This window comes from Alnus glutinosa, chromosome 2 (genome assembly GCF_958979055.1).
Source record: "Alnus glutinosa chromosome 2, dhAlnGlut1.1, whole genome shotgun sequence".
Classification (NCBI taxonomy): domain Eukaryota; kingdom Viridiplantae; phylum Streptophyta; class Magnoliopsida; order Fagales; family Betulaceae; genus Alnus; species Alnus glutinosa.
The window spans coordinates 39259247-39286874 of NC_084887.1; the positions used below are offsets into that span (position 1 = coordinate 39259247).

General features: G+C 36.8%; 4 protein-coding genes across 4 annotated transcripts; 1 reads left to right on the top strand and 3 right to left on the bottom strand.

Moving 5' to 3' along the window:
* Positions 1-1685: 1685 nt before the first annotated feature.
* LOC133860121 (uncharacterized) lies at positions 1686-12071 on the bottom strand. The gene is made up of 10 exons (XM_062295784.1): positions 11757-12071; positions 9979-10394; positions 9761-9897; positions 9418-9531; positions 9227-9310; positions 8311-8487; positions 4901-5057; positions 4143-4303; positions 3928-4054; positions 1686-3585 (listed from the first exon to the last, which is right to left on the bottom strand). The coding sequence occupies exons 2-10, from the start codon at positions 10291-10293 to the stop codon at positions 2125-2127; spliced, it is 2733 nt and encodes a 910-aa protein (XP_062151768.1). The 5' UTR covers positions 10294-10394; positions 11757-12071; the 3' UTR covers positions 1686-2124.
* Positions 12072-12817: 746 nt separating this feature from the next.
* LOC133860629 (protein COFACTOR ASSEMBLY OF COMPLEX C SUBUNIT B CCB1, chloroplastic) lies at positions 12818-17769 on the top strand. Its single transcript, XM_062296199.1, is given in 7 exon segments — positions 12818-12915; positions 13000-13033; positions 14418-14681; positions 14684-14755; positions 16917-17041; positions 17157-17315; positions 17390-17769. Coding segments are annotated over 7 exon segments (933 nt in total). The 3' UTR covers positions 17571-17769.
* Positions 17770-18010: 241 nt separating this feature from the next.
* Positions 18011-21290, bottom strand: LOC133860123 (cytochrome b-c1 complex subunit Rieske-4, mitochondrial-like). Its single transcript, XM_062295786.1, has 2 exons — positions 20973-21290; positions 18011-18884 (listed from the first exon to the last, which is right to left on the bottom strand). The coding sequence occupies exons 1-2, from the start codon at positions 21172-21174 to the stop codon at positions 18241-18243; spliced, it is 846 nt and encodes a 281-aa protein (XP_062151770.1). The 5' UTR covers positions 21175-21290; the 3' UTR covers positions 18011-18240.
* A 2519-nt stretch (positions 21291-23809) lies between these two features.
* On the bottom strand, positions 23810-27430 carry LOC133860122 (DNA cross-link repair protein SNM1). Its single transcript, XM_062295785.1, has 9 exons — positions 26954-27430; positions 26504-26684; positions 26097-26336; positions 25842-25986; positions 25350-25484; positions 25194-25260; positions 24964-25041; positions 24662-24714; positions 23810-24528 (listed from the first exon to the last, which is right to left on the bottom strand). The coding sequence occupies exons 1-9, from the start codon at positions 27375-27377 to the stop codon at positions 24406-24408; spliced, it is 1446 nt and encodes a 481-aa protein (XP_062151769.1). The 5' UTR covers positions 27378-27430; the 3' UTR covers positions 23810-24405.
* Between the last annotated feature and the right edge of the window lie 198 nt (positions 27431-27628).

The window sequence follows — 27628 nt, forward strand, 5'->3', positions numbered from 1 at the left end:
TCTATAAGCCATGGGATTCCTTTTTTGGTGGGGGGAGGGGGTGGGGGGTGGCGGCTGGGGAGTGGGGAATGGGGGGACTATCTACATTGTTATTTGGGTTGATTCCCTTTTGAAACAAATTGATGGTAGCTGTATTTTATATTTTGGCAACATGTATTTATACTCACGTATTATAGTACAAAAATGAAATTTCTAGATTCAATTCAGAATAGAATAGTTTTTGGGATTTTTTTTTTTTTTCCTTCTTTCTTGGGCTCTGAAAACAATCATTTTTTTTTTTGGGGGGGGGGGGGGGGGGAAAGATAGCCAAAAACACATGGTCCGCTTTGTGAACAAAGATTTTCTCCAAATTGTGTTTGATGAAGTTCTTCTAACCCAATTTATAAAGATGTTGCATCCATTTTGAATATGAGAAACACATGCTTTTTAAATAGCAATGATAAAGTTGGAAAAAAAACATTTTTTAAATAAAAGTTATTCCAACTTTACTATTGCTATTTAAAAAGCATATAATTCTCACATGTAAAAATGACACACGACATTTTTATCTAGTTTGGAGGCAAACTGTCCTTCCATCACAATGGGGTATTTCTCTCGAGAGATGAGAGATGATAGGCAAATGGGTAGTAGTTTTTTTTTTTTTTTTTTTTTTTTTTTTTTTTTTTTAATTTATTTATTTACTACGATGAGTGATGGAGGTTTGATTTGGTTTTCGAAACAAAATCATTTGTTGTTCCTGATGTGTCAATGTGGGCACACTCACTCTATAGCAAAACTGACTGGAAATGGGTGGGAATAAGTTGAAGGGGTGGGGTATTTATTGGCCTAATCATCTGAGGATAAGGATGAGCTACTTTTATATAATTCTGCTAAGTATCGAACATTCAGTTTACTTTTGTCGAACATTTGATATACCATTTATCTAATGGCCGGTCTTAAGGTTTTATTGAACATTTGGTGTATTTCCTGACACAAAGCATGATCACCTGAACAGTGTTATATGTCATAAGACCAAACATTCGATGTACTATGCGGAGCGAATGTTCGGCTAGGACAAAGAAGTCAAAATTTCAACATTTAACAAATCGTATTGCTATCTATAAAAAAAAAAAAAAAAAAAAAAAATCAAATCCTATTGTTACCATTAATTTAATTAAGACTTTCATAACCCTAATTAAATAGTTGAGATATTACAGTACAAGCGTTATGGTTGCGGTTATTGCCTCTTAACTGCAATCGCAGCCACATTAGGCGGTTATCAACTGCAACCGCTTTGCTAGAGCTAGTTATCGGTTAACAATGCGGTGTAAGTAATTGAGGGTAGTTTGTGCCAACTAAAGAGAGTTGTGTTTCTTGTGTTCCTCACCTGGATTTTTCAAGATCAACCCTTGTTTTTTTTAGTACATTTCTAACTAGGTAGTGAGCTTAGTTGCCACATTCTTTAGAGCCACATGTTAGCTTCTTTTGATTTGTTAGTGATATAGCCAGAACTGCCTACTTTATTCATAAACGCATGTTCATTATAGCTTCTAACTTTGAATTGCAATTTCAGCAGCTAAGATTTTAGCTCCACAAAAGTGAATAAATCCTAATATCAGAAAGAGAAGGGGGCGAGACCAACAGAGAGGCTTCAGAAATATTTTTTAAAACCTAAAATAAGGAATTATCAACAATAACAAAAAGCATTAAAAAAAAATCAAGAGATCTTAATCATGTAAATCATTTGCCTCTGGAAATGTACAATCTCCAAAATTATTAGAAGACAAAAGCAATAGAAGAAAAAAGAATCCAATGAAAATGAAAGAGTAATTTATAACTTAACTAAGAACTATGACAAACCTAGACCTTTTTTTTTCCTCCCCACTAATTCTCCCCGACTTGCCCCCCCTAATATCTAGAGATATATACATGGCGTTTGAGTTGGCTCTTATATAGGTATGTACAAAAACCTATCTTGGAATTCTGTATCCTCGACTTACGTGAATCTGCAGTAAATCCCAAAGTCATCCCAAACCAGAAACTCTTGTACCCCCAGAGCATTTCTTCTTACCCTGTCTTCCAACCAAGCTCATAAACTGGAACACAGTCACCCAAAAAGGGGAAAAAAAATAATAAAAATAATTCTCAATTGTTCCATGACCTCAAGTATGGCTTTCCCATTGGATCATGTAAAACAGAATTCTGATGTGGCAAGCTCATCCACCCCATATCATCAGGCATCATGGAGGTGGCTGCTTCATGCCCACTCAAGTAGTCTAGCGAATGTGATGCTTGTGGTATAACATTGCTCATCCTGGGCGTACTGCCATCCACCATTCCATAGTTCCTCGATGCAATGAACTGATCAGTGGAGCCCAGTGAATCATAAGGGCCGCTGGAACGTAGTTGGTTACAATGAGATAGAACATGGAATAAACTCTGATCTGAACCACTTCCACTGCCAATGCTCTGACTCTCGACACTAGCAGCATCTGACCCACTCCAGCCACCATGAACTTGATGCTCACCAGCAAACCAGTTTTGACTTAACAATTCTCCACCATTTAAGCCAGATTGGAGCGGTGCTGGCATGCGGATGGTATTGACAGTCAAATCCTGCATATTGACTGGTGCCAAGTGTTCTTGCCTTGGGAAGTATCTAACTCCATCAGAGTACATGTTCCCCGAAATGTTTCGGTGCATATAAACCTCGTTCTGTCTCTTCTGCTCCTGCTCCAGTGGCAGCGACTGCTGTCGCTGCTCCTGGTAATGCCCAGCAAATTGACCATTTTCCATCGACAAATTATCTGGTGGTTGAAAGTCTAAACCAGTCTGTTTCTGCTCCTGATGGTAGGACAGCATCTCCTGGCTCTTGAAGAGTGATTGAAGTAACTCATTTCGGTCTTGGTTTGGATAAGAACTGAAAGAACAGTCACCTGATTGTCTGTGCAAAAAATCTTTCCCAGACTCCTCTACTTGCAAGTCAGATTCTAGATCAATCAAGTGGACTCGTTGCTGTTCATTAACTTGTGAATGTTCAAGTGGCAAACCACTGGCAGATGTGAATTCATGGCTTGCAGCAGAATCATAGTAAGAATGGGGCATGCTAACAGCTGGCCAAACATCTGCTCCAGAAGAAAGAGGCACTCCCTGTCTAACTGCAACATCTGCAGTGTTCAAATTCCCCGAGTACTTGGATTCATCAGCAATGGCATTATCTATTTTTGATATGATATGATCGTTTTCGGAATCCAAGTCCACAGGATTGATCTCATGGCCACCACTAAGAGAAGAAATCTGCTGCGAAGACTGACTTTGTGGGGAGCCAGCAGTAATAAACTCTTGATTCTGTGGGGAGCTAAGAATAGACTCGTGATTCTGTAAGGAGTCAGGAACAGACTCATGACTCTGTGAGCTAGGAAGCTCATGATTTTGTGGGGAGCTAGGAACAGACTCTTGATTCTGTGGAGATCCAGGAACAGATTCTTGATTCTGTAAGGATCCAGAAATAGATTCTTCATCATCTTCCAGTGTAGGTACATTGTTTTTCAACTCGTTTTCCTTCTGATCTGGAGGCACGCTCTCAAGGTTCTCATTATCCTCATCCTGAACAACAAAGCGATAGGTTAAACATCATACTAGTAAGGAAATTTATTTTATTTTATTTATATGAATACCACTAAAGAAAATTCTTGATGTGGTACAACAATAAGACATTAGTTAAGGATCCATAGGATATTAACATTTCACAAACTCACGTGCTCATGTATACTAAATAACACTAGTAGTGGTACTAGTAGACTGGATGGGTAGAGGAGATTGTGATATGTGGCACAATCCATATTGATAATAACAGAATATCAATACAAAACAATACCAATAAAAATAATAACAAAACAACACAAATGAAAACAATAACAACAGAGGAAGCAGGGCAGAGTCATAGACCTTCATCGAAAACTTTAGCTTATCTTTCATTTCTTGCTCCAAAGAATTAGTCATTAGCCTTCTTTGAAGCTTCCTCTCTCTCCAGTTAGCATGCACCACAGGGATAACTTCGGCTGACAATTGTGACCTATAAACAAGTGTGAATTATGAGGAAGGAGAAAATCAACAGTTTGATGAAGTTTAAGAAAGACATATTCCCTTCACAATCCACTAACCAGTGCTGATGCAATTTCTTCTGCTCTTCTTCCACAAATACTTCATATGGTTGTACATGAAAACTATCAAGATTACCCAAAACACGATTAAGAGACCTAGACTGGATGCTCTTACCAGACTGCTTCATATTCTTTACGAGATCATGTTGCTTCTTGCTAATCTGAAATATACCACGAGGCACACTATCAGCAACAGTCTTTGGAACATGTGTCTGAATTTGAGTGTAAAGGTTTGCACTTGCTTTTCTTAATCCACAAATATTTTGATCAAAAGCCATTCAGAGAAAGGATTGATATAACTCAGTTTACTTCCCATCTAAGGTTTAATCACTAATCTTCTATGTCGACTAAACATGTGGGAAGCAAATTGATCAACTTACCATATACGAAACTTGACAACCACATAAACCAAGCAGTGTGAGTCCGTTAAAAGAAGTTTATAAAATGAAGTGAAGTGAATAATATGGGACTCGCGAGCAAATTATTAGACACTGTAGAAACTCAGGCTTATGAAGAAACAACTAAGAGGCAAGTAAACAGTCTATTCCTAATTAACTTTTCCTTGATTCTAGATAGGTTCACTTCATATCCACATGCTTGTGGATACCTAATACACAAAATTAGTTTTTTTGATAAGATACCTAATACACAAAATTAGTAACAGCTCGCCTTTAATCTATGAGGTGACTGATTAAGCAACCAACTGTCATGCCTTCAAGATTTTTATACAAACTACTAAACGTCATGGAAACACCAACCTTGAAATATGACATATATTTGGCACCATCACTACAGTGGATATTACGCTTGTGTACTTTGTCTCCATTTCTGGGTCTAACTCCTACATTATGCGCATCATCTGAAGCAATCAATGCATTTCTACCTTTGTCTTTCATGAAGCCTTTCTCAGACGTCCTGGCAAAAATGTTAATTCATATGATCCTTTCAGTGATAAATAAAACTAAATACAAATACATCATAAAGAAACTACCATAGGTTAGTATAGCTACAACAAGCAGATAATACAACCATGAGACATAATTAGTCAAACTAAAACAAAAGAATCCACCAACTACCATACATAATATGCTGACCATAGTAGAAGTGAAGAAACTTCCACAAGCACCTTTTTTTTTTTAAGAAAAAAAAAAGGAACAAAGAAATCCATCAAAGAAAAAAAGGGAGAATACCAAACTACAAGGAAGGTGTACAAGACCTGCTCCAAATAATTACAATCTAGAATTCCAAAGGTCAATGAATTATAAAATGGAAGAGGAAGGGGCACTACCTAAATCACTCACAAATTCATAACCAAAAATAAAAAACATTGGGTTAAAACTCCAGTCCAATACATCTATATGCGCACAAAAGGTTGGGACCTGAAATTCAAAGAAAACCCAGGATAAAAGTTCGAGGAACAGAAGGAAGAACATATAGGTCCGGAGCATCTATATTTAATTGACAAAGTTTTGCATAGTTGTATCATTTAAAGTTCAACTGTAAACAGAACAAGAGTGTTGGCCTGATGGTTTTGCACTGCATTTGGGGCGCTCTGGTGTTTAGTTCCCATATTCAAACACCCCCCCCCCCCCCCCCATAATTTTTTTCTTCGTTTTTTCCCCCTCTTTCTTATTCAGAAACAAGTTAAATCTCTGGTAAAATATTTAGTTTGTAAGTTAAATCCATGGATTGGCCGGAATGAAGTTTGCCTTCACATCTCAAGTTCGCGGACTGGAGGGAAGTTCAAACCCCTCCCATATGCATCATACAATGTACCCCGTGTAAAAATAACATGACCCATGGAGAACCTTTTGACAATAATATCTCAAATATCTTTATATGCACGTCACTTAAGAGAGAATGAATTAAAGTGCTACTGTAGAACTCCTACGCAACAATTAGTGCCAATATCTTCTGCCCAAGTGGTGACTTTCCTTTTTGCCATGCCAAATCCCCTTGTCAAAATGGAAGGTCATTAGTCCTCTTCCATGGGGTCGCTATGAGATAAAGTATCAGATGCTTTTTCAGACTCAGTTTCTTCGTAATCGCAATTGCCCAACCGCCTTCTTTCTAAGGCTTTCCTATCCTGTCAGTGAGGAAGTCAGCTACTCCATTCTTGGGGGTATATGTTTGAGAGTCAATTCCTTGTTTCTGCAGATAAGCTTGAAAGTTCTTGGAGAACTATTCTCCCCCATTGTCAGTCAGATCTCGGATAGAGGTTGCATCTAGTACTTTACCAGATAAAGATAAATTTGAACCTCAATCACTATTAAAAGCTTCAGAAAGCTTACAAGCTAAACATGATCAGCACAAAGCCAACCAGAATGCCACAGAATAATATGCTCTCAATATACATTTTATCAACATTATGCCTCCTCTTCTATTTTCACATTGGCATGACCTTTAATTGCTCAGGTTCTAAATCTTGCGATGCCAGAAGAGTACATATATCAATGCATCATAGGCTTGATTATTGAATTCAGTATTTAAAGCTTGTTAAATGATTATAATGAACAGGGCAATAAAAACAAGAATGCTGTGGGAAAAACAGGCAAAACACAAATAAAGGACCATTTTTAAAGATAATACACTAGTGACCTTTTCATTCAAACAGAAAAGTACAAGAATGCTAGAAGCAACAACATAGATCAACCGCACCAAAAAAAAAATAATACCCTTTAGAAGTTTTTTAGAAATAATAATACCACTCTTTTACACGCATTTCATACAGGCTGACATGGTATGTTTTAAGTGGCTTCCTTTTTGTTTTTTTAAGTGGCTAACATGGGAAGCAACTTAAAACACATCACGTTAGTCGTTGTAAAATTAATGTGATAAATGAGTATGAATAGCATTACTCTTTTAGAAAAACTAACCTTTTTAGATAGCTACAAGACAACCAATCCCGAACCATTTATACTCGTACATCCAAAGAAATCTCTCATCTTCTAATGTCACAAAATCATCCCTGTTTAAAACTCACTCCTAAACCTTGCTGAATTCGGAGACATTTAAAAGAGGAAGCAAGAATCTAACAAAAAAAATAGCAGGAAGTTGTTTTTTTCCTTCCTTTTCTTTTGGGCAGGTAAGTATGGAAAAGCAAGTTACAGTCTGAAGAAACTTAGAAAATTGGTTTACATTTGATGCAAGGCCCAGTATGAAATTTTCTTGCCTTGAGCTGCATCTTAGAGTCTTTGGATTATGTTCTTTAAGGTTATAAGCTACTGGTTTTTTTTAAAAAATGTTATAATTTGATAAGTTTCCCACTTTGTTTGTGATTGTTTTCCGTATTAATTAAAAACCAGGATAAATATACTTTGCCCCCCTGAACTAACAACCATTTTTTACTTGGCCTCATGAACTGACATGTGTGACACTCAGATACATCAAACTACCATTTTGTTGCATTTAAGCCCCTTTATCAGAGTTAGTTGTTTGTTTGGATGGAAAAGTGGTCATGTGCACTTTTCTGCCAGCCTTCCTATAATACTCATAATTTCTTTAAAACCAAAATAAAAAATAAAAATAAAAACGAAATTTAAAAAATAATAATAATTAAAAAATCACAAAAAGGGTGGCCACCCAAAATCAAGGAGGAGGTGGCTGGGGGTGGCTCGCTAGCCACCCCTAGCCCATGGGGGGCGAGCCGCCCCCATTTCTACTTTTTTTTATTGATTAATAATTATAAGGGGTAAATTTGGTTTTTCAAGTTTCACTTATCAAAAAAAAATGAGGGTAGTTTCGGAAGACTTTGGTCAAATATGATTTTTCCATCCAAACAGACGGTCAATGCAAGTAGAGAGGCTTAATCACAACAAAATGATAGTTTGATGTATTTAAGTGTCACACCTGTCAGTTCATGGGGCTAAATAAAAAATGGTTGTTTCAGGGGGCCAAAGTATATTTATCCCTCAAAAGCCAGCCATATTAGGAAAGGTTTGCCAGCAGCCTACTATGTCCTTGTAATCTGTCACTTTATTCAGAGACTAATGGAGAGATTCTCTATCAGCTTTAGAAGCATAATCATAGACCTTCCAACATCAAATCCAAAACCCAAAAATACCATGATGACAGTGCTGACTTCAGCATCAGATTTCCTAACAGGAAAATCCGTCCTGCAGCAATATATACATGAACTCATATGGCTCAAAGTGGAGAGACTAATTACCTTTTTAGAAGTTCTGCACCCTTCACCGCTGAGGAGTTCTGATTATCACTACTGCATACTTTGTCATCTGCCGCCCATGAACAAGATTCAGAAGTAGCTGTGAAATCCTCCTCAGGATCAGCAAATCTGGACTCACTTCCATGTGAGGGAATTCTTTTCTCCAAACCATTTCTTGACCTGCTCAGAACACAAAAATGAAATTCAAAATATCGACATAAGAAATCAGAGAGAGAGAGAGAGTGAAAATAACCTACATATTTCAATAAAGCTTTGAAATCCAAAGAGCATTTAACATAACCTCTCATCAAATCAAGGCCCAGAGAAAATCCCAGTAAAATCCACTAAAATGTTTTTGTTTTGGTTGATCAAAAAGTATTAATGTTAATGCAAGTTTACAAGATTTGAACAAGAGAAAATGATAGTGAGAGCAATTGCATCTTAGAACTCCATTTATCTTGAAAAAATAAAAAAAAAAAAAAAGAATGCAAAAGGTTACCTATTATTATACAAACTAGCTCATTTTCCAAAGAATTATAATTCAGGCAAATTTGCACATAAATACATAACAAGGCCCCTCATTAAGCTCCACCAATCTTTTAGAATTATAAAATACTCAAATACTAGTGCAAACAGAGCATATAAGGCATGCCCAATTTCATCAGACACCATTGAGCGAAGTATATAACAAGTCTAAGGAATCCACCATCACCATATAACATTTCTTCCAACACCATACACCAAACGAATAGCTCTCAAGCAATACATTCTTTTGCTCTGAAGAAAAGGCAGTGACAGTTTTGGAAACAAGGCTTTCAAAAACACATCCTCCACACAATAATGTGACAATCAGCTTGTGCACAAGAAGAATAAAAATGTTGCCAAAAAAGAATTTAACGGAGCATGTTGAGAATATAACCTCCATAGTTTCTGTACAATTTCCTTTTCTGGATCCTTGCAGTTTTCCCATCTCTCTTTCAACGTCAGTAAATATCCTATCATACTGCCACAGGAAGAATAAAAATGTTGCAACCAAAGAATTGAACCAAAAAAAAAAACATTGAATAACATTATCAAATATACAGCAAAAAAGGGGTTGGCTTGACATACTCATCATGATATTCCTGTAACTTTGAATAGTATGCTTTCTTCTCAGCCTTTAAACACTGTTCCCGATGAAGAACTGCATCAGGGTGAAGACTACCTGAACGAAGTGAAGCACCCCTACAAGCATATATGTTCCAGACACATTCATTAATTAAACTCTGGACTTGCACAACAGATCGTAAGGGAATATTCACAAAGACCAAAAACATATGGAAGATTGACCTTTGCTCTTCTCTATAAGAACTTTTACATAAATCGATATACAAAAGTGCATTTACATGACTTTGTTTCTAAATAGAAAACAACTCATTTAAGTCAAATAGAAATATCATGTATGAATACTTGCCATTTGAGAAAGGGGTTTCCAAAGTGAAAGTTATCCCCAGTGAACAAAGCCTGCAAAACTTGCTGTGGCTCGGGTCCACTAGGGAGAAGCTCCATAAGGTATTTTCTTTCATTTTCCGATAGATGACTCTGCCAAACCTGTAATAAGTTCCACCACAAAATGCATAAAGCACAATCTAAGAAAATAAAGAGCACTTTTTAACACGAAATTATAGGTACCTCATAAGAAAGAACCCCTGTCAAATTTTCTAACTCAAAAATTTCTCGTGGAATGGCAGAAACATCTGCTAAGGTGTTCTGATGAGGAACAGAATCATTAAATGGCCTCACATCTCTCCAACTTAAGCCAATTTGTTCCCTTTTAGCAATGACTGTTTTTTTATTACCATCCCACTCGAGAGAAATATGAGATTTCATGTTTGAGTCATTGTGTGGCAATCCTGAAATCTTCCTTTTCAGTCTATGTTGCTGTCTAGCACTGGAACCTATAATGCTCGCACCATGTAATCGTTTTCTCCGCTGATCAGCCGCCATTGGCACAGATGTCAAAAAAATTTGTGGCAGGAATTTACAACAACATAATGCAAAATAATATCTTGATCATCCTTAGCAAACATCTTTCCGCCACATACAACCTGAAACAATCATAGATTAGGAAAATTCATGGGGAATTGTGATTCTCAACTTAAAAAATAATTCACCATGTACAAGCCCCAGAAATTACAAAATGGGTGCCCTTTCTCCCCCAAAACCCCCCTTTTACCTTTTCAATAACAGTATTCTGCTGTTTAAGGAGCATATTCCAAGCACAATCATTGCATTAAGATTATAGAGTCAGTGTAATAAGATTTCTTATAATCCAAGGCTACTGCATAACAGAAAGAAGGATGTAGAGAACTGTTTATCAATTACCAATATACAATCTTGCTTAGTGAAAACTTCATGCTAAATTAGTTTCTGATTGGATCATGTACAATTTTATCTTTTGGTGGATTCATTAATTCCTCAATAATTGCACCCACTACTACATTCAACAAACAGGGATTCAATGTGGTCCATGTGGAATACGCAGACAATTGGCTACGACAGTTCCTTTTCATTCCTCTCACATTACACACAAACACCCAATATTTTGGAAGGATATTCATCATAATGACCATATGTTCATCATAAATGAGATTCCAATAATATCATTTATGGTACAGACAAATTGACCCTATGGAGCAAAGAAAGATATTTGACACCTAAGAAACTGTATACTTCAAAGAAGAAATCCCAATTCTCGGTTATTTAGTTCCAAATTTCAGATTCGATGAACCCTTAAATGGCAGAAAAACAATAAGGAAATGGGGCTGTGGGCCCATCGTAAGAAACTCTACTTAGACCATCATCAACATTCCTACACTTTACTGTTCAAATTCCCAAATTTACAAACAAAAGCTTCCTATCAGACCAGTAATGACAGTTCAAAGTCCCAAGTCTAGTATGTCATCCATAAATCTGCAACCAAGTCCCCCATCTATCATTTTATTCATCCAAAAAAAAAAAACCTGCAACCAACGAAAAAACTTAACGACCCATAAATCCCAACCACATAACAGACAAAAAGCCAACGCAACTAACTGGAGTCATGAACTGACCATACGTCATAAAGGTCGGGTTTCAAGAACACAATATGGAAACCGCTGCACTATTCGGAGCTGAAGCGCAAGGAAGCATAGTAACCAGTTGAAGAAATAATTTCTTCTATTTTTTCAACAAAATACTCAAAGTTTCCATGGACATCCAAAGAGGGAAGAAAAATTCATCTTTCCCCACCAAAAGTAAAAAGGAAAAAGAAAAAAGAAACAAGAAACAAACTTTGTTAGGTACCAGTGCGAAAATTACTTCCATGCACTAATTAAACGAAAAAATAAAAAGAAGGAAACGAAAAGAAAACTACCTATTTCGAATTGGAAATAGCGAAACCCTAGAAATTGAAAGGAGTAACACAATACCTGCGATATCTATCCTCCACCGCTGGTCTCCGTGAAAGCCGTAATAAATTGAAGTCCTCGGATTTCGCAGTAAAGAAAAAAAAACAAAAAAATTAAAAACTAGGAGAAGATTGAGATTTACCCCCTCCCCCAATAGGCAGAGGAGTACAAACTAGGAGAAGCGAGAGGCAGAGAAGGTTTCGTATTATCCGGTTGGGTTTGGGAAGGAGAGGGAGTATGTGAATGAGAGAGAGAGAGAGAGAGAGAGACGCTCTCGCACTCGCGCACGCACAACACGATGGAGTGGGGAAACAGCGCGAGAGAGTGATGGAAGATCAGACGAGTGTGGTTTATCGGAACCGTTATGGTTTACATTGAACGGTTCCTTGGCGCGCACGGATGCGGCTTGGCTCGAGCCATGGCTCGCACCCTCCTGTGGGTTCGTTCTCTTGCCATGTTGGCCTCCATGTGCGGCTGCGATTTCAATGGATGGGGCCACGTGATTTTTTTTTTGTCTATTTTTTTTAGAGAAAATTATTTCTTCTAAAAATATAGAAAAATGCAAAATTGTATTTATGATTTGAGGTTTTGAGACTAATGATGCTGGATATTATATTTTTTTTTTATAATTTTTTTTTTTTTTACTAATAAGTAATGTTATAAATTATATTTTAATTTTATAATTGTTTCACAATATTGATGTGGCAATCACAATTAATTTTTAGACTGATCCTTGTAAAAAATTGTAATAAGTGTCAAATAAAAATATAATACGTAGCATTACTCATTATTTTTCTTGCGCTTATACCTCTCGGAGAAGGCATAATTAACATTTGATAAAATTGGAAATAAAAGAATAACATCACACTCCACAAGATTTTCCATGTTGCGGTTTCGAAAATATTACCCCCAATTTATGGGCCAACTCAAACTAGTCTTTGAAACTTATTTAAATGGTTTATATCTGGGACTGGGAGCACCAAAAAGACAAATGCAACTTATAAAATAAAATAAAATATTAGCATTTTTCTAACAATAATAAAGGAAAGAAAGTGACCCGAATAATAGCGAAAAATAGAAACATGGATAAAAATAGCCAAAACAGCAATTCCATTGTCTTGGCTCGGCTACCGACATTGATAGCGAGCCATTCGAACTGCCGTGGTACTAAATCCGGAACGTGATGATAATGTTTTGAGGCGCCTTTGGATCTCGTGGACTTTTGGTTCTCAAGTAAACGTTATATCCTTTTCTTATCCTTCAGGTTTTTCTTTTTCACGTGTGCTGTTGCCCCTTTTGTGAGTTTTTTTTTTTTTTTTTTTTTTGAAAATACCCCTTTTTTGAGTTTGTCATTCTTGATTTATCAACTGTTTTGCAATCTTTCCATCGGGTTCCAAATTTGCTTTGATTCTGCTCAATTATACCCTTTTTGTGACTTTTTCAAGCTATATAAGTATAAAATTACGTAGATTAACCTTCATTGGATTAATTTAATTAAATAAATTTGACTCTTTAATTATTATTTGTTAATTTTGTGTTGACTTTATAAAACGTGTCAAAAAATTATCAGTCTTAACCCTTAAATGTCACATATCATATTCTATTCGTGTTAATGCATGATTATAAAACTATATAAGTTAATCGTAACTCGACCCATATAATCAAACGCAGTTAGACTCTTCAATTCTAACATGTTTAACATTATATAGGTCAATCATAAAACAACCTATTTAATTAAACAGATCAAACATTTTCAACTTTAACCTATTTATTTCATATTGAATTCGTGAATCATATAAAAAATTACCAACACTATATATGTATATATATGTGTGTGTGTGTGTGAGAAAATTATATTGGGACCTAAACAATAAGTTAGATGTGAGAAAAGCTTGGGGAAAAAAAAAATTCTAAAAGTGGCTGAAACTTGTTTCATAAAGAAAGAAGGAAAAAAAAAAAAAAAAAAAAGTCATTATCATCAATGTTTCCCTACATACCAAGAAGAAAAGAAAACATTTTTTAAAAAAATAGAAAGAAAAAAAGAAAAGAAAAGAGGGAGTGACGCGCTACGGGTGAAACGGGCGTTTTATATCTTGACCATTCAATTGATCGAGCATCACAGAGTTAGTGGTTATTTCAGCTAAAAGCATTCCTAGTAGCATCATCAAATTTTACTCATCAAAGAAGTTAAAAATCACTCTTCTCTATTCTGATGAACCACTTTTTAAAAATTTTCCCAACAGCCTCACCATTTTAACTATTTATTATCATTATTCCATTTAAATAATATTTTTTTCATATTTCTTTATTCTTTCTCTATTTAATCTTTTTAATCTTTTTACAAAGAATCTTTCATGCCCATGAAATAAGGGCATTATCGTGTGAGAGAGATGGGAGATGGGAGAAGAAAATGAGAGAAAAAAGGGAAAAAGTGTGCTGATCATATGAGAGAGAAAGGTGAAACAAAATTGGTGAGTGAATATTACTCATCAAAATTGGTGAGTAATTTCACTCATCAAAACTTTTTGGTTAAAATAGTGAGACTGCTGAGAGTAATTTTTTAGTGTTATCATCAAATTAGCTCACTAAAATAACTAAAAAGTTATTTTAATGAGGTTACTAAAAATGCTCTAAAACACCGTCGATCCTCTTGTTTTTTTCTCTTAGCGAGACCAATGGCAGCTTAAGATATTATCCCCATATCCCCACCCTCTTACTCTTCTCTCTCTTCCTCCCTCCAAGTTCAACAACAACAGGGGCTTCACCCACCAGAAACCATGGCCCGGACAGGCTCGGAACCCCACCAGAGCCAAGAGGGTGGCGGTGTGTGTCTCCCTCCAGGACCATGTCTTATCTTTTGCTGCTCTTGGGGAACACCACAATCCATCTTCGCTCATCCTTCTTGCAGAGAGCATGGGTTAGTCGTTGGCTAGCTACTATACTTCATTGGGTATTTGGGTCTCTTTGTTATCTCAGTTCCTGGCCTATGGTCACTCATCAAGCGCTCTGTCAAGTCCAAGGTTCCTTCTCATCACTTTCCCCAACTATTTTCTTGTTTCTTTCTCTAATTTCCCTTGAAATGGTCAGTAATTTGATTTGTTCTTAACATTAACTGCTAGAGGCACGTTTATAAATGAAGGGGGAAGAGTTTCAGTGGTTATCTTCTCGGATCCAGCTTCTGTGCTGTAGTTTTAACTACAGCATAGATTATTTCAACATCCTTATAATCAAAACGTGATCGTTTAAAACTCAAAGTTGTCTTCTTGCGGTTTCCTGTTTTGACGCCGTTCAAGGGTATTGCGTCTTGCTTCTTCACATCTATGCAAACTTGGTTCTTGGAGCAAGCCCAACAATGAAGGTGACACCTCAGGGGTCAAGCGAAAGACCCACACTTAAAAGACCCGGTTCTTAGAAGACCCGTGCTTTGAAGACCCATTGTTCGGAATATCCATGCTCAAAAGACCCACGCTCCGAAACCTACTGCTCGGAATTCCCGGTGTACAGAAGATCCAATTCAGCTTTCCTCCTTATTTATCTTGCTTCAGGTCCGCCTGGTGGTTCATGCATCTTGCGATTTTGGAGTTTTCGACTTTAAACCTTTTATTCTCTGGAGGACAATCAATCTGGATTTGCTTCAAATGCTGCTGGGCAATTTGAACGGTCTCTTAGCTGGAAGGACTAGCAATAGATTTTTTATATTGGTTCCATTCTTTATATTTAAGAAAAATTTTATTGAAAATACCAAAAAAAAAAACCTCCCACAACAATAGATTCGATATATCGGTTCCCTTTTTTATATTGGTTTCCTTCTTTATTCACCCACATTTCCTGTTCAAAGAAAAAAAAAAAAAAAAAACTCACCCTCCTTTGGTCGAAGAGAGAGAGAGGCCCATTCTGTTACTCTTTATTCATCAAATACAAAATCAGAAACTCATTTCTTTTGATTCTTTTTCAAACAAATGCAAAGTAAATAGAGAAAGAGAGACCCATTTTTCTTCCTTTTCATTCGCCGAAAACAGAGATTGAAAGAAACCTAATGTTCTCCCATCTTAGAAACGAAACTTTCTCACACCAAGTTTCTTGCGTGGTACTTTGATGAGCACTAAGAATAGAAAGAACTGCCAGGTGGCGAAGAAAGTGTGACCCAGATCAACAACGAGAGTGATTTTGGCTTTCGCTTGACCCCCACCAAGACTCAACCCAACCTCAGACTAATCTGGGCAAGAAGGAAAATCTTTGCCTCTGTTGCTGGGCTTTCGTCAAGAAACGGCTTGCACATATGTGGAGAAGCAAGATGAAGATGAAGACGTTTCTACTTGGACCGACAATTTTTTATATAACTTGTTAATTGAACACGAAGTTAACGAGTTAGGGTTAAGTTCAAGAGAGTTTAGATCATAAAAAAAATTGATCCGTTAGATCCGTTTAATAAACGGGTTATTATCAGGTCAACTTGTTTGACCCATATACTTAAACCTATTTTTTTAACATTAAAAAGTAAACCTAAACAATCATGCTACCTCTCTTTTTCTCTCACTGTTTAAAGAGTAAAGACTAAACTAAAAAAACTCACAAAAGACAAAACAAGTCTTTCTTTTATTGAGTTAGAACTTGAACAAAAAAGGTAAAGATTAAAAAAATCGGCTGATTTTTTTTTTTTTTTTCAAGTTTTCGAATTTAAACCAAAACAAGTAAACAATAAAACAACTCAATGTTTCATAATTTCAAGTGTGGAGTAATATGATTATTGAAACAATATGATTTTTTTTAGTTTAAATTTGTGTTTTTATTTTTATAGACTTTATTATATAATGGGTCAAACGGGTCGTGTCAACCTGTTTTTTAAGTGGGTTGTGTTAGGATCGAAGGGTCTGACCCTTTTAGTTAAACGGGTCGTGTCAGAGTTGACCCTTAACGGGTTGGCGGGTCAAACGGGTTAACCTGAACCTGACACACAAATCCATTTTGACAGCCCTAATTCTCACTGCCCTTAAACGAAGTCAAACAGGAAACCACCAAAAGAAAAGTTTGCTTCAACAACTTTGAGTTAAAAACTATTGCGTTTTAATTAAGAGAATTTTTAAACAATCTTAGCCATTCATTAATTTACAGCATCTTTAAAACTATAGCATAAAAGCCAGATCCTATCTTCTCACTAATTTAATTGGGATGCCATATCAGATTGTGCAGAAGACGTTTATAGGTGAAGGAGAAGGGGAAAAGGCACCTAATCAGGTCGCAGGGGAAATCCTATCTTTCTTCACCCGCAACAATTTTGTGGTGATTGATAGAGGAGAGACCATTACGTAAGCCACCACCATCACCATCCTCCTGCAGAGTCCAAAAATCATTGTTGTTGTTTTGGTGAAGTTGTATAACATTAACATATGATTCTTTCTTTTCTTTTTTATTTGATTAAAGATTTGAAGGCATGATGGTTCCAAACCGAGGTAAAGCAGCACTGCTCACTTTCTGCACCTGCATCAGCCTGGGAAGCGTGGCCCTAGTTCTTACAATAACTGTACCAGATTTTGGCAATAATTGGTTCTGGCTTGCGGTCCTAAGCCCATAGGCGTTTAAGTGTCCTGTGATTAGTTATCTAGGTAACATGTAATCTGAAATACTAACACTTATGAGAATGGAACACACAGGAGCTTATTACAGGAACCAGCATCAAGAAAGGAGCAGATAAAGGTTAAATTGGTGGTTGCATATGATGGGACATTTTCAGAGATCACAGTTCAAGGGGATGACCAACAAGTAGAGCAATTGAGGAAGGAGCTTCAGTTAAGTGAAAAGGGCATGGTGTATGTCAAGGGAATCTTCGAGAGGTGATCAAGGTTTCTTTTATAAATAACCCACACAATTGTCTGGGCCGGTGCATGCATGCAAACAACCATGAAAACTTTGACCAGTCAACGTATGAGATGTACCTGTGTGTTCAAACTATTATCACAGAGGGGTTACGTTTGAAGCTTGAAATTTTACTTTTTTGTAGAGGCATAAATTAGCATGTACTCAAGTTTCAGTTATATTAAGCATGTAACCAACCAAAAGGGCACTATGACTTTGTAATGCATATATTTGCAGCGCAGTAACACGTAGTCAGAACAAGATACCTGACTTCAAACCTCTAACCCCAACAAATCCCCTCCCTGAACCAAAGGAAAGGTTAAGAAAAAAAGAAGAGAGAAAAAAACACCACTATTCATTACCATAACACCAGAGCAAACCTAATTAAATAATTTAAAACCTGCCCTGAAATTGTAGAAGAGTTTTAAAATCATCAAAGCTCAACAAAGAGGCCGGGCAACTTATTCAGAATTCAGAACATCACCAACAGTACCGGTTTACAATGTTCAAGTTACATGAAAATTTCTAAACATGCCCAAGGAAGGGGCTTCAATAAAAAATGTCCACAACAAATCTTCGACATTATCGGATCAAATTAAATAATATTGGGATCACAAAATAACAGTTGTTTGCAAGAAAACAACCCCGATTCTCAACCAATCATTAACTTGTTCTCATCCAAAAAGGTGTAAGTTGGTACCTCCAAATTGTATGGGGCTGGCCCTTTACGAATCCTGCCAGAGATATCATAATGGGATCCATGGCATGGGCAAAACCATCCACCAAAATCACCAGCATTTGGCAATGGAATGCAACCCAGATGTGTGCAGACCCCAACAACGATAAGCCATTCAGGGTCCTTAACCCTATCTGCATCCTGCTGTGGGTCACGAAGAGATCCAACATCAACACTATTTGCCAGCTTTATATCATCCTCAGTTCGGCGCCTGATGAAGACTGGCTTTCCACGCCACTTAACAGTCACAGTGGAGCCTGGCTCAATGCTGGAGAGATCAACCTCAAGCGAGGCCAGTGCAAGAACATCCTTGCTTGCTGACATGCTCAGCACAAACTTGAGGACAAGGAGACGAATCAGCGAGGCATAAACAAACCTGCCACCGGTCAGGACAAAATAGGCAAATGCCCGCTTGCTGGGGTCACCTGGAGGATAACGCTCATGGTTGTGGTCATCATAAACTATCTTCGATGTAGGGTTCTTAACAGCTGCAACAGTGGCAGGAACATCTGGAATTATGCCGTTTTCCTTTGTTGGCGTCAGAGAATCAGAAGCAAAACCTGGAATAACCAATCATTTGCCAACAAGAATTATAAGAAAGGCACAAGAAGCAAAATGCACTACCATGTCTTCGCTCAACAATATGTTACAGAATGCAAACAAACCAATAGAAAAAGCCGTCCAAGCTTTAAGGGGCAAAGGGTGATGACAAGCTTCAAATAGACACTAACAATCAGGTGCAACTTGCTTCATGATGAAAGAAACAGAATATTTTTTCCTTCTTTTTTTTTTTTTCATCTTGACATACAATCTTCATGCTTTTTTCAGCTGCCTTTATTTTTATGTCCCAGGTACCTCGGTAATCACAAGAAACAAAAGAGCAAACTCTAGAAATAGGGAATATGCAAATAAATATTCTTATGCACTGACTTATGCATATCAACACATCTGGTTGGATAAGCCTACGTTTGTATCTCATCTGAAAAGCAAATCAGTCCAAATGTAATGCTGGAAGCCATAACTCGTTATCCTATGGCTTGTTAAAGAAATGTAAACCCTGAAGACATTGCCAGATTCTTCCATTGCCCATCTTAACTTGGTCTTCGTTAAATATCATTTCAAACACAGGCTATAGTTTCTCAAACAGCAACTCTAAAACAGCATATAATTAATATTAGGAAGAGGATACCATCCTGTTTAATAGTATTGCATTCTTTATGCACAAAATATCTAAATGCACCATCGCAAATGACTAAAAGCAGCACAACACCAAGGTGAAAAATATCAACTGAGATGAATAACAACATTTAACTCCACAACCCTTCCTATAAATAAAGTCTTCAACTGGTTGTATCAGGAGATTTCCCATCACTGATAACAACAGAGTACCACAAGACCACATATTTAAAAATCAAAATTTATTGTAACCCAAATTAAATATCAAAATATTCCTGTCTTTCAAATCTCAAGTGAAGTAGCCTTTTTTTAATTGGGGAAGGAGTGGTCGTTTTACTACCAAATAATTACTTATCAAAAAAAAATTACTAACAAATAATTATTAACAGGTAGTAACAATGGTATATGAGGTCAACAAGGTAATAAGCCACATACAAATAAAACAAAATCTTTGATATTATGATTCTAGGTATAAATCTTATTAGGAGGAAGTAATAATAAGTTACAAGTTGTTGAAGCCAAACCAGCAAAACCAATAATTCTCTTTGTTTATACAAGAAAGCCTATTCGTCAACATTTCAATTTTGAGGATAGATACAACTATTTGTTATTTGTTTATTTTTTATTTTTATAAGTAGATACAACCATTTATTAAAACATGACCCACAACATTACTAGCCGATATTATCGAACATTGTTTAGACAACAATCTACAATGTTGCGCATCTCATTTCCTTAAGTGTCAAATTCCAATTTCAAGGGGCAACTTGAGATAGGGACACCTGAACTCCGGTTATGCTTTCCTTCATCTTTAGTCGAACCAAAATTAAAGATAAGAGGAAAAGAAAAAACACACATAAGAAGAAAAGAAAAGAAGCACATTGGAAAACCGGAAAGCTTCAACCACAAATAAAAATCCCACCAAACATGGTATAAAAAACAAAAACAACAAGTTCATTTCTACAAACACCAACCAAATCCTGCCATCCGTTTACAGCATCAGTATCAACGTTTTCTAACCTTTGATTCCCGTATGAAAACATAGTCCTACAGTTATATCCAACGTTGAGAACCAGTTTCCACTCTCCATTAACCATAGCAATAGATACAGCTCGCCCTCTCCCAAATACCAAAAACATATTACACAAAATCAATCTCAACCAAGCAATGAAGATATTTCTAAACAACAAAGCAGATATATGCTTTGGCATTGCTTATGAAATTTCCGCAACATAACACAATCCAAAAAAAAAAATCAACGCAGACTAGACAACAATCATTACGAACAACTTGCCAAACACAATCCCATAAATTCCACGAAAAAAAGAAGAAGTCCTAATTCGATGAATCGACAGTGATTATGTGATTTTAAGAAATGTTTTTATTTTATTATATTTCTGATTTCAATCATAAGAAAAAGAAACACGAAAACTTTTGAGAATATGTTAAAGGGAAGAGGAAGAAACCCTAACCTCTGAAGGGTAGGTGGAATAGGTCAGGTCTGAGGGAAAAGGAGGAGTAGGTGGAGCCGTTTGATCTGGGGTGATCGGTGGACGACGAATCACAGCCGTTGACGAGGAAATCACGGGAGACGAGGGACGAGGCCGCCTGATTGAGCCTCCACGGCGACGACGGAGACAGAGACGATAGCCGCCTCGCTGCAACCCTCAACATCTTCTTCTTCTATCACTGACTTTAACCTCGCCAAGTATTTGGGACCTTTGCGAGAGAGAGATTAAAAGCCTAAACTCTTTTTTCTTTTTCTTTTTCTTCTCTTTTTTAGTAAAGGCCAACTCTTTTGAGAGAGAGAACAGGAATTGACTGTGATCGGTTCTGATCAGGTTGTGTCTCTGATTTTGACACGTCGTCCTATTAGTCAGATCAGAGGCCAAACCCAAATTATATTTTAGAATAGGAAAAAATGTAAAATTGTTCTGACTTAATTTACAAATTTGCACGTTGCAGTATCAAAAATAATTCAGAAGTTTATGTGATAGGCGAAAATAACAATTTACTTCCTAGAGTGAATTCCTTTTTATAATTTAACAGGATATGTTTGGTTGTCACATCAGACCCAATCAGAACGCAACATGTGTCGCTCTTTAATTAAAAAAAATATAAATTTATTAAAATAAACTGAAATTCACTCCAATGAGTAAATTATCATTTTTGCCTACCACATCGATATTTGAATTATTTTTTATACCACATGAAGTAATTTATAAATTAGATCAACCATAAGTCCACATGGATCAATTTTGCATTTTTCCCTTTAGAATAATGCTAGATAATATAACAATAGTTGGTTAGAGATTCTCTTTAGCCCATCTCGTATAGGAGATATGCAAATTTACTATTGAATTTGTGGAACTCACATGTAAATTAGCAAAAGAGATGGGCAAAATATAAAAATCAAACATTTCTCTAAGGACATAGTTTTTCCTCCAAATTGAATTGGATGAGTTTCGTTTAACCCAATATATAAAAATGTTATGTACCGATTTTGGAAGCGAGAATCACATGTAACTATGTCCTTCCTATCATATGGGAAAATAGTTGCTTATGCAGGCATCGAGGGAATGCTCCATAACCTCTGAATATAGCATAGTTTGGAAGAATCTATGGGCGTTAAATATTCCTGGAGTGGTGACAATTTTTTTATGGAATGAGTGTAATAATTTGTTGCCGGCCAAAGAAAATCTTTCTTTAAAAAAAAGGTGACGCCAGACCTGTTGTGCCCAATTTGCAGGGTGGAGGCGGAAACTATTTCTCATATTTGACGGGTTGTCCGTATTCGTGAAGTGTATGTAGATAATTTCCTAGGAAAATCTAAAAATGTTCAAGTGGTGGGATGATTCCTTCTAGTTAACATGTGAGCTTCTGTACAAACCTGAAAAGGAAGATGTTGAGTTATTGGTTACAGTGTCTCGAAGGATATGGCTCCGTTGAAATGCTGTGGTCTTTTGGAGGCGATCTGCTAAACCCAACACAGCTTGTTAAAAATGCTATGGAAGCTACGAAAATTTTTTATATGGCGAAATAGAAGGAAAAAACCAAGGAGTATATCACCCCAAACACGGTAGTCCCACTGTGACGTTACATATTGCTTGGGGTGTGGGAATGGAGATGTGTTTATATGTATATTTGCACCATTCTTAAAACAACGCATTATAAGCGTGTTTATGCAAGAATGAATAGTACTAAGGTAGGTGACTTTTATGGAAATTTTAATTCAATAGAGTTAAAAGCGAAAAATATTGTGTCGTTTTGGGTGGGTTGTTACACCCAAGGTAAAAGCCACCCCTTATGAGTAGGGGCGGGCAAAACTCGCAAAACCTGATCCGGTCTGCAAAAAAAAAAAAAAAAACCACAAAATTTGGAGAAAAATCTTGTCTAAATGAGCTTATTTACAATTGCAATTAATCGCCGACATAAGTTATATCCCATTAGGTCTTTTTATCTGAAATTTAGGGTTGATATCGCAGACTTGATTCCAGGAAGAGTAACCACTCATCCACGGGAAAATACCTAGTATCACTTATATATTGCATTGGTAGATACTGCACTCTTTGTTACATTATCTGCTAGAATGACTGTAGTAGGATTTGGACTAATCCCATTGTTTTTCTTTCTTTGGGACACGATCAAATCGCTTGGAGCCAGCCAATAGAGGAATCGACAATTTCAGGAGCTTGTTTCTTACCATTGTGAAGTACCCATCCAAGGCAACGTTCTCAAATAAAATCCTTCCTTACATAGCTTTCCTTGATTCAACTCTGCCAGACTTTGTACCTCCTCAATCTGATTTGCACAGCGCAATCAAAGTAGCAGCAAGAACTAAAACAGCATCAATGTGCAGCCCTTAATTCCACGTCAAAAATCAAAGCAAGCAATTGGCAACAAGCAAGATGGTGTTCTCTGACTCTTGCAACTATATTTTTAAAAATGATTGTTGCAGTTAACAAGGTAAAAGGACTGTTTATTAGACATTCCTATGAGTATGATGATTCATCATATGGTTGTTGAAATTAGTTCCTTACAAATTCTTAATATTTCTCCCAACTCAACAACCAGGATAAGAATTAAGGAGCACAATCTAGCTTTTATCTGTATGATATTCAAGATGGTTATAGAAACTTATTACAAGCCGATCTCTTTTAAAAATCAATGTGAATTTTTAACCTACTCCACAAATTAAAATCAGATAAAGGTAAGAGATGGAAAACTTAGATAGTGAAGAATCTAAAATTCAAATGTTACCTTGGTTTACTACCAAAAGCTTTTTCGGACGAAACGTCACAGAAGAACATATAAGAAATTACTTAATCAATTTCATTACCATTGCCAAGGTCTATAAATTGAAGTACAAAAAATTTGGAATATCAAACCTTTTTGACTTGACATTACCCTGATGAGATTACAGCTATTACATATTCCAAAATGGTGGAAATCTGAAATTCATACCTGTGAAACGTAATATAAATCTTCATATTTTTCAAGGGTCTGGGTAACATAGATGCAGATTTGAGAAGATTACAAACACCGTCATGAAAGGATTACAAATCCATTAAATGTTTTGTCTTGGTTTTTCCTCATGTAATTTTCCCAAGAATCAGAGGAATCTTTTTTGTGAAGTAAAAATTAAAAATTGAAGCACTGAAGAAGGAAACTGCTCCCTGCTTACCCTGCATACTTCAGTTAAACCATCTGTAGCCAACTTGTGAACTCTTTACTATATGATGAATGGTCATGGATATGACAAGCTAATGTTGCAGTGCTTGGAGGAACTTGCAGAAACACACTATGGATCAAGCGTCTAATCAAATCATTGTCATCGGAAGGACAAATAAAGAGTACATTTATCACATTCTCTAAGGTTATAAGGTAGATCTGAAATTAAAAACTTCATCTGTCAACCTTTGCTAGGACATCAACCTTCATCCATTCTCTGAAGTAGGAGTGCATCTTGTCTCGATTAGCAGCAGCACCAACATTGACAGTAGGAATAATCTTGTCAGGCCTCAGACACTGTGAAGGGACGAATAAACAGGGCAAATACATGATGAGTGTAAGTTATCTGTGTGGATTGCGGATGGTATCAGACAAGTTTGTCTAATAATATGTAGGGGTAAGATAAATGACAAGAATTCCAGAATTAGACCTGAACAAATTCTCGTAGTTCAGTGAAACTGGAGTGCTCACTATATGGAACCCCTGCAAAAACAGCAATAACAGATTGTTTATAATACTTCAGAACAATAACTATTAAAGAACCAAAGAAATTAATTCAGTAAGATATATATGCACAGCGGAGTCAAAATTTCAGTATCTCAAACACTTCAAGAAACCATAAACCACATCATAGTAGCTGATAGATGCAAAAAATAAATTGTAGGATTATGGTGCATTTAAAAGTGCTTCATATATTCATCAGCTAGAACTGCAAAGCCCAAATCATCTTACCATAAATTGTGACATTGCCTTTAGAACTAGGTTTGATTAGATCCAGTTGGCTGCCTATGGTCTCAGAGTAAGTCCAACCTACAGAAATGAAAAGGATAGAGAAGAATTGAAACTTCTGAGCATCTCTGTTTCAGAATTTCTCAAAACAGCAAAAAAAGAAAAAGAAAAAGAAAAAGAAGATACACCAATAGTTCAAGAACTCAACGTTTGCATAAGAGTATATGATTCACCTGTTGGCCGAAATGCCAAAACTGCCGCAAATTGACCCATGAAGGTCTTCAAATAATCCTTAAGGGTCTTTAAGACAAACAATGAAGATGATCAATTTACATAAGAAAGATGTAATCCTTGCATCGAAACTACTGGGAGAGGTCCCAGAATCAAACCTCAAATCTCAGGGATGATATAGGCAGAACATGAAGAAGTGTGTCCTTTCCATTCGAACAGAGAATCTCAGCAAGCTCGGGCCAGCCAAAAGACTGCAAAATTCGTCTCCTTGAAGCATTTGCGTATATTTTAACCTAATGCAGTTACAAGAACAATAGGTAATGTGTAACTCACAAATAATTGGGTAAAGTCTTGAGTTGTGGATTGTCACAATACAAATTTTTTTATTGTAAAGAACACTTGCAATTGCTACCAAACTAGTTTAGTTCAAAATCTGATGATAAAAGTGGCTAGATTTAGATAAAGATCATCACCAGTCAGGGTCAACCTCCCCTCTTTTCAGACCATTTCAGTGCTCATAGCATAAATTGCTTTCCATAAACTTTATGGAACGCTTTTCCAAATAAATATAGACGGCACAAAATAAATAATTGCTCCTTGAAATAAAAATACAAGCAAAAGTCAAGTAGGAAAGAAAGTGAACAGCGTACCCCTAATGCCTTAGAAATAGCTAGATAAACACATTCTTTGCCAATGCTATAGGCTCCAACAACAACAAGAGTTTTTGGTTGCTTTTTAAGAAAGTTCTGGGTAATTCTGATGACATAACTTAAGACATCTTCTTTGGAAGGGAACCTGAAACAGATGAGAACTAACTGCAAGAACTTTCAAAAACAAATAAAAGAACTAACAGCAAGATTTGATAGGGAAACTCCTAAAGAGTTTCCAAGAGAGAAGATTCTTACTTGTACTTTTGGTTGCAATATGTTGTATCCAGGTAAAGTACATTTACTCGTTCATTTACAAGAAGGGGGTAAGTTTGCATCAGTTTACAAGCTCTGAAGTCTCCTGTGTGCAAATAGGATTGGCCATTTGAGAGACGAAAGTGAATCATAGCTGCACCTGGGCAGTGATTAGCTTCTAGTAACGTTACTTTGACTCTTTCGATTACATGCTCAGTATTTAGCTCCAAAGGACAGATAAATCTGCAGACAGCACGATATGAAACAAACCCCAATTAATTGTTACATGAAACACGAGAATGTCCATATGTACCTTGAGATGAACTTCTATAAACAGAGAAAGCAACGATAACAAAAGGAAGTAGACATTGGAACAATATTCATTCGTAAAATTTCGAACCGGTCCTTACGATGGATTTATGGAGAGACACGTTTTGAGTAGGCGAGCAGTGAGGGGGGTGCAATAGATGGGGCCATGGGACCATCCTTTGTTGAGTCCACCATAGTGATCATAATGGAAATGGGTTAGAAAATATGAGGAGCATCCTTCAATACGACCATAGCGGAATGCATCGACAGTGAAGGGCGTGCCTGTATGATCAAAGGGATCCGACGATTATAGAAAGAAAAAAAGATAAATTTTGTACGTAATGGTGCATAGGTATGATTTTTTATGACAATGTTTTTTTCACTGAGCAATCCGTTTCAGCGCGTGTTTAAGTTGCCAAAATTACTGTACTGAAGGCATGAAATGGAGTAGTAAAGAGATGAACTTGGTAAAAGCTGAAGCAAAAAATTATTGGTGCATTGAGAATACTATACTAAAGAAAAGAGAAGAAACTTAAGAAAAGCAGACGGACCAGGGATTTTCTTGTAGAAGGGGCAAAGACGGGGGCGATTAGCGGTGTCGGTGGCGTTTCTGAGATGGGATGATCCTTCCCTCCCAATCTTCATCTTCTTCACAACCATAGGGGTTCGAGAAGGGACATTTTGGAGATGGGGTCTTTTCAGTCCCCACATCTGGAACAAATTGGTTTGTTTCAGGTTTCTCTCCGAATTGCGTGAAGTAGTAGAAATACTACTGTCTTGGTCTTGCTGTAATAAGCAAGACCAATCGGCTCCGCAGCGAAAGAAATCGGAAACGAAAGTGTCGTCTTGTTCATGTTCATGTTCATGGTCGGTTGTTGAGGGATGTTTAGCAGGAGCGTTGTTCTCGTCTTCTGGGTCCGACGATAAGAGCAGAAATGACGGGATATCGGAGGTTGTTTCTCCGTCCGCACGCATCTCTCTCTCTCTGCCTCCCTCCCTCCCTCTGTAACTGTTCTTTCAAAATTGAAATGAAGCACATTCAACCAAAATAACTTTTTTAACATTTTGTGGGATTAAAAAATAAATAAATAAATAAAATTGTGGGGATTGTGGAGCCCACCCAAAATAACGTGAGCGGTCAATCCGACGAATGCCCTCGACCGCTAATCTATTGGTTATCGTAGACTCACGCCTACCTGATTCCTTTTACCGAGTACGGCGGCATT

Coding starts and splice junctions, on each gene's coding strand:
- LOC133860121 (XM_062295784.1), bottom strand. CDS start 10,293: ATGGCGGCTGATCAGCGGAGAAAACGATTACATGGTGCGAGCATTATA. Junction 5,058..8,310: donor GGTGCAGAACTTCTAAAAAG/GTAATTAGTCTC, acceptor CATTTTTGCCAG/GACGTCTGAGAAAGGCTTCA. Junction 3,586..3,927: donor AGCTAAAGTTTTCGATGAAG/GTCTATGACTCT, acceptor TTTGTTGTTCAG/GATGAGGATAATGAGAACCT.
- LOC133860123 (XM_062295786.1), bottom strand. CDS start 21,174: ATGTTGAGGGTTGCAGCGAGGCGGCTATCGTCTCTGTCTCCGTCGTCG. Junction 18,885..20,972: donor ATTCCACCTACCCTTCAGAG/GTTAGGGTTTCT, acceptor TGGTTATTCCAG/GTTTTGCTTCTGATTCTCTG.
- LOC133860122 (XM_062295785.1), bottom strand. CDS start 27,377: ATGCGTGCGGACGGAGAAACAACCTCCGATATCCCGTCATTTCTGCTC. Junction 25,987..26,096: donor TATTGCAACCAAAAGTACAA/GTAAGAATCTTC, acceptor CATCTGTTTCAG/GTTCCCTTCCAAAGAAGATG. Junction 25,261..25,349: donor TATCATCCCTGAGATTTGAG/GTTTGATTCTGG, acceptor TTTGTCTTAAAG/ACCCTTAAGGATTATTTGAA.